The sequence below is a fragment of the Acanthisitta chloris genome, unplaced genomic scaffold (assembly GCF_000695815.1).
Source record: "Acanthisitta chloris isolate BGI_N310 unplaced genomic scaffold, ASM69581v1 scaffold667, whole genome shotgun sequence".
Lineage (NCBI taxonomy): Eukaryota > Metazoa > Chordata > Aves > Passeriformes > Acanthisittidae > Acanthisitta > Acanthisitta chloris.
Genome location: NW_008684086.1, coordinates 66,378 through 72,377, shown reverse-complemented (window position 1 = coordinate 72,377; position 6,000 = coordinate 66,378). Strand labels below are relative to the sequence as shown.

Below are 6,000 nucleotides of genomic sequence, written 5' to 3'. Positions count from 1 at the left end.
GAGGGTTGGGACTAGATGATCTGTAAGGTCCATTCCAACCCCTAAAATTCTATGATTCTTTGATTCTAATGATTCAGATATTTAATCCCATGTTTCAATATTGAGAACTTCTGGGGTTGACAACATAAGTTTCTGGAATTTCTTGAATAGCCATATTGATTGAAGAGTGCAAGACAATATTAGAAGAATTAGTTACAAGTTCTGATGAAGTCTATGGTAATACCTAACTCCTGAGAAGAACGTATAATACTTTTGCAATGTCCTGGTCAAATTTCTTTCCCAGTATTTCACAAGCTTCCCCAGCCAGTTGCCAATTTCATTATTGCAGTAGCCTGTCAAACACCATGATGAGAAAGCTTTTCAAAACCATACAGAATTTTGAAGGTTAAAAGGAGAAACTGAAGCCAGAATATGCATTTGGCGGATAGCAGTATTAAAATTACATATTTTCAAGTAAATTATCTTGCTACATAAGTTGACTACCATGCTTTTCACCAGACAGTGTTCTTTCAAGACACTGTGCTTCATTCTTAGAACAAATTGGATTAATCAAGTCTGAGGTATACAAATGTGTTCAGGTCTGAGTTCAACAGGAAAGAGAGCTACATCTTAGCATTAGCAGACAGGGCAAAGAGTTTTAGGCTGCCAAGGAATGTACTAATGTATCTTTGCACTGTCATAGCTTTATAATACAACAGAGAAATAGGAATAACAGCTTAAGGCTTACGGTACTTTGCAGCTAGTGGGTCTCAAAACAGTAACTGGCCTACAAAGAAAGTAGAATGCTTCATATGGATACAGTCTTTTTCTTCATGTGATACTGATTTCTAATTTATAGTTCTATTATTTTTATTTTATTGTATGTTTTATCACTGCATAGCCTGCTTGTCCTAGCATGGACTGACTTTTTACTGACTCTCAGAACTTTTCTCTTTTCTTTTTTCTTGCCTTTTACTTGAGCCTTCTGGCCTTATTCTACCTATTACTGCATGTTCATAAATACTTGTTATATTTTTGATATCTTTTGGGTCATGATCCACTCTGTTATTTCATACATTATTATTATTATTTTAAAATCTCAAATGTAATTTTAAAGACTAGAGAAAAACTCTAATCCTTCTTAAAAAGAATTTAAGTTTCATTAAAATTCCTTTCCTCTAGCAAAACTTAACATCTGATAAAACAGCTTTATGCATACTATATATAAATACACAGTAAGACCTTTTTCAACATTGAACTGTCTGCATATGTTTAAAAGTGTTCTATTTTTCTCAAACGAATTTTCCTCAAACGTGTCACTTGTACCATGAAGAATCAAACTGTGAAAAAGTAGATTTGAAAAATCTATAGTCTCCAGGCTACAAGACCTTTTAAATATAAATGCTAGTTACAATATGAAGACAAATATTGAAGCTTGTTATGTTCAGAACTTTCAGAAATAAAACAAAAGCAAGTGAAAAGCTAAATTAGTTTTGTATTAGGAAAAAATTCTCTCATTTTGGGAGACAAAGGCATGAAAGAGCCTGAACACTATACTCTTACAGAGACAACTGGTCTTCTTGGGTTAGGTTTAAGACACACTGTCAAGGCTGTATGTATTGTATTATTAACAGTGTTTCTACTATTTTTTTACGTCTGCCATTCCAAGTATTCCCTGAGCACAACAACACAAGTATTTTAAGACATAATGTTTTAAGGCATGATGATTATTACAGCTATATGTTACAGAAGATTGCAAGTGCAAATGCTGCGAACCTTATTGGTCTAGTAACAGAATGTCAGGCCATCCTAAAGGAATGCAGAGATATATGGCCAACTAAAATAGTACGCAACTAACTCTGTAGCCCTCAAGCAATATGACTGGAAAGTTAAAAATAAAAGAACTATAAAGGGAATCTAGGGGAGAACTTTCATGGTCATGTCTAGCATCTTGGCTATTGAAGAATCCATCATTTTCATGTCCACATGCAATGACACAGAACATCATAACATAAAACTGATTGAAAAGAGGAGTGCAATGGAAGGAGAAGGTTTTCAGCTACTTTCAGAATGAGAAAAGCATAACATGTACAATCCAATCATATAAAACCCCTCTGATCTCCAAACATACTACTCATCCCAGGCAGACGTCCATTTAAAACTCATTATTCAAACAAGATGGGAATCAATTATATTTACTTTTACTTATTGGCTAACCAAAGTGTGGAAGATTCCCTGTGCCAACCATCTGTACTGTCTTCTTTCAATGAACAGTATTTGATAAGCATTCCTATTAATTTTATAAAACAGCTCAATTAAAATAAAGTACAAATAACAATACACTGGATTTACTATGATACAGAAACCTTTAATCAGTTACCTATGGACAATAGTACTCACCTGCTGACCAAGGCAGAGCACATGGTAAAACAGTGTAGAGTGTGTTAGCTATCCTAAATGAATGCACTGCTATAAATTCAGCTCTAACTTGTTTGAAATTGATGTGAACAATTAAACCACTGAGAAACAATTAAAAAAAGTAATTTTTTAAAAATACATTGGCTAAGAATTTTTACTTTGTTCACAAAGGTATCATTTCACTAAAGCTACTTGCAAGCAAAAAAATGGAGTTATTTATCATTTCTGGAACTAACGTCTCAATTCACATAATCACATTAGGTTTTTTTAACAATAGAAATACTCATCATAGTTTATTAGAAGTGCTAAATAAAACCCTCTGAAGTGCATAGTATATTAAAAAAAACCCTACAGATAATCACAAGAAGTTTTGTGTTTATGATCTGATATCAAAGCTAGAAGCATAACTAATGAAATTTCATTTTATTTGAATATAAGATTTCTCTCCTACATTGGAAGATTAAACAACGTGTTTATTGGTGTTTAAGGACATTGTGCAATGAATAATGCCTGCACACAAATTCTCTCAGTATCTGAAGTTCCAGTTTAGATGTATTTTTTTGTTTAAAGTCAGTATTTTGAAATTTTCCAGGGAAAAATATTATTTCCCAGTATTTTTAAATGAATTATGCTAATTTTTTTTTTCTTGAGTATTTGCTCAAAGATTCAAGGACCTACAACTGAAATTATACTCTGGTTTTGTAGTACTGTTTAACAAAATATTAATACCAGTTTGTAGAAGCCATCAGCACTTTGAGAGGACTTAAAGTTTAAAACTCTGCATTTGTGGATACAGAATTAACACCATATGACAATATGGCTTTTGTTTCATATTTGAATGATATGCTGTAAACCATATTGAAATAATACAATAACTGTTCAGTTAATTAATTACACTAACCTGTTTCTCTGGAAAGAAAAGGTAGCCTGTGAGGAAGAGAGCTGTAAGTTTTTGCCTGTTTCTCACTAAAATAGCTAGATAGGCTCTGACTTTCTTCCAAGTTTATAGAAGGAGACTGCTTCAAGTCTGTAGAATCAGCAGAGGTGGCATTAAGTTGAAGAGGACCTTGTGCTTTATTTTTTTCCTTTTTTAGCACATTTACCAGAATATCTGCAAGATACATTAAGGAAATCATTAATGACAACTTTTTTTCATAAAGCAACAATCACCTTTGCTTATCCATGATTTTTTTCCAAGTGGACCAATTCACATGCAAGCCTATATGTGAATGTGAATTTGAAGCTGGATATATTCTTTGTAATTATATTCACCCACCTTAGTTTTTCCAGACAGCAGATTCATTTTTACTAAACACTTACAAATTCACACATTGACTGCAACTGTTGATCCTATTCAGTCTACCCCTGATAAAGCGTTTCAAGAGAAACAGGAAAGAAAAGTCTGGGATCTTATTACCTCTGTGTGACACTACCCTTTTTATTTTTAAAATTCTGTAATAAACAAGACTTCCAAACAAAAGATAGAACCTCTTCACTTGCAGGTAGCCTCACACAAGTTCATCACATCTATAAGCATTTCACAATGAGGTTTACTAAAATGCAGGAAAGATCTTTAGGAAATTTCATGAAATAATACTATGCATTTACTGGAACTATCTGTAAGTCCTCTTAACAGCTTATAGAGGGCATACAATGGAAATCCTGTATGTGTTCAGTCAAAATCACATAAGTCCCTGTGATATGGTTTTTGCTATGCTACTCATTTTAATCCTAACTAATCTTCTAAATGAAGAGCAGAAAATCTAACTAGTCTTTGGGGAATATTATTACCTGAACCAGGTAGCAATATTAAAACTTTACAATTCAGTTGTTCTGATAGCTTCTAGCTATCATAGGCAAGAAGGAACTCTTAGTTTATTAACTAAACAGGTTTCATACTTCCCACCACTTCATCACATTATATTATTAATGTTCCAGTGATGATGTACAGTCACTCAGGGTCTGCAGACTCTCTAAATCAGTCTTGTATTCAAAGTCTTAATTATCATATTCTTTCAATATAATGCTAACATGGATTTACACAAGTTTCCTCTTTGCACTTCTGTGAACAAAGCTGTATAAATCTACTGAGCAAAGTGTATTGGATAGAGATATTTTGGGCGTTTTTTCTCATACTAATGAAATAATTCATTTCAGTGAGAAATGTTTCTGAGAATGAAAAGTGATGCAAAATTGAGGAATTGCTTTAAGGAATGAATCAGTGTTTTAGCCAAATTTATTTGAAATTGCACCTTGGAAAATGAAAATCTTATCATCTGTGACAGAGTAGAAATAGAGAAGCCCTCCTGCTACCTCAGTTCAGACTGGTAACATGCTATATCTCAATGAAAACTGCTATTCTCACTTGATATATAAAATTGCTCTGGAATTGTTGAGCACAAAGAATGCAGCGGAGTTTGTTCTTTACTAGTAACTGTGAAAGAACCTCTGTTACCTTTAAACTCAACAAACATATTGGTATTTCTGTGCGATATTCAAATGTTATTCAAATATTCACTGAGTAGCCACAAAATTAGGGACACGGTCATGCTGTGGTCTGCCATAGTTCTGTCAACCTGCTAAAAATAACTTCCACCCATTGCACTATACTGCAGCTTCTCATGTGTTTCTTGTGAGTTAGTGAAATGGACAAAGCACACTTGAGCAGTTTAGTATTTTTATGTGCAAAAAGCTTTAGTTTGAATTTAAATTTTAAGGTTAGATGTAAAAAGTATAAGTTTTATATTTGTTCTAAAGGCAAATAGCTCAATAGTCCCCAAAGTATCACTTCATTTGGCTAAAAACAGCATATACTGGAAATTCTATTCTTTGTAAGGTCATAAATTGGTCTTTATATATCCGAATTTCCTTTTCTAAAAATGGTTTAATTTGCTTGAGGAGAGTGTTTTAGGCGCAGCCTGATCCGCAGTATTTGGATTTTGGCTGGACCACCCTAAAGCTAAGTGGTGCTTGGATCTAGGATTTTGGTTTGGGTAACAAGTAAAAGAGAAGCAGGTGCAAAGGAGACATCCTGCTACATAAATGCTGGGAACTGAGTAGTTGCTTTAACACTGTGGGTTAGCTTCCGTACAGCCTATCTCACACACACAAAAAACATTGCAGCCAGATCATCTCAAACCAAAATATTATTTTTTTCCCTTGAAAAGGATACTGATTTCATTGTCTCTTTGCCGTAAAAGTTCTTTCCGTTTTTCCCATTCTTCTTCTCCTGGTTTGTTAGTGTCTTTTCCTTCAGAGATGTCTTGTGACAGCAGTTGTTTTTCAGAAATCTTTGAATGGTTCATTAGTTGCTATTAGGAAATTAAACAAAAAGCACATATTAAGAGTATAACTAAAACCTAATCATTTAAATAAAATAAATTAAGATCAGGTATGTATACATCATTATATTGGAAAGCAATATCCCAAAATACAGAAAAGTATTATCTTCTATTGCTTTCTCTACTAATTTCACAATTAACAAGTGTATCTTGTTTGCTCAATGATTTAGAAGGGCTTGCAACACCTTCAGGAGAGTTAGTGTAACAGATCAGAGATATGGCACTTTTAATCTTTATTTTGATCTCTTTCAACACAGTTTGT

General features: G+C 33.4%; 1 protein-coding gene across 1 annotated transcript in view; it reads right to left on the bottom strand.

Moving 5' to 3' along the window:
* Positions 1–3,298: 3,298 nt before the first annotated feature.
* Positions 3,299–6,000, bottom strand: part of LOC103806463 (kinesin-like protein KIF6) — a gene marked incomplete at both ends in the record, with an annotated part of 68,355 nt that continues 65,653 nt past the window's right edge. The window contains 2 exon segments of the mRNA XM_009079155.1: positions 3,299–3,508; positions 5,570–5,708. Of these exon segments, the coding sequence (XP_009077403.1) occupies positions 3,299–3,508; positions 5,570–5,708 (349 nt within the window).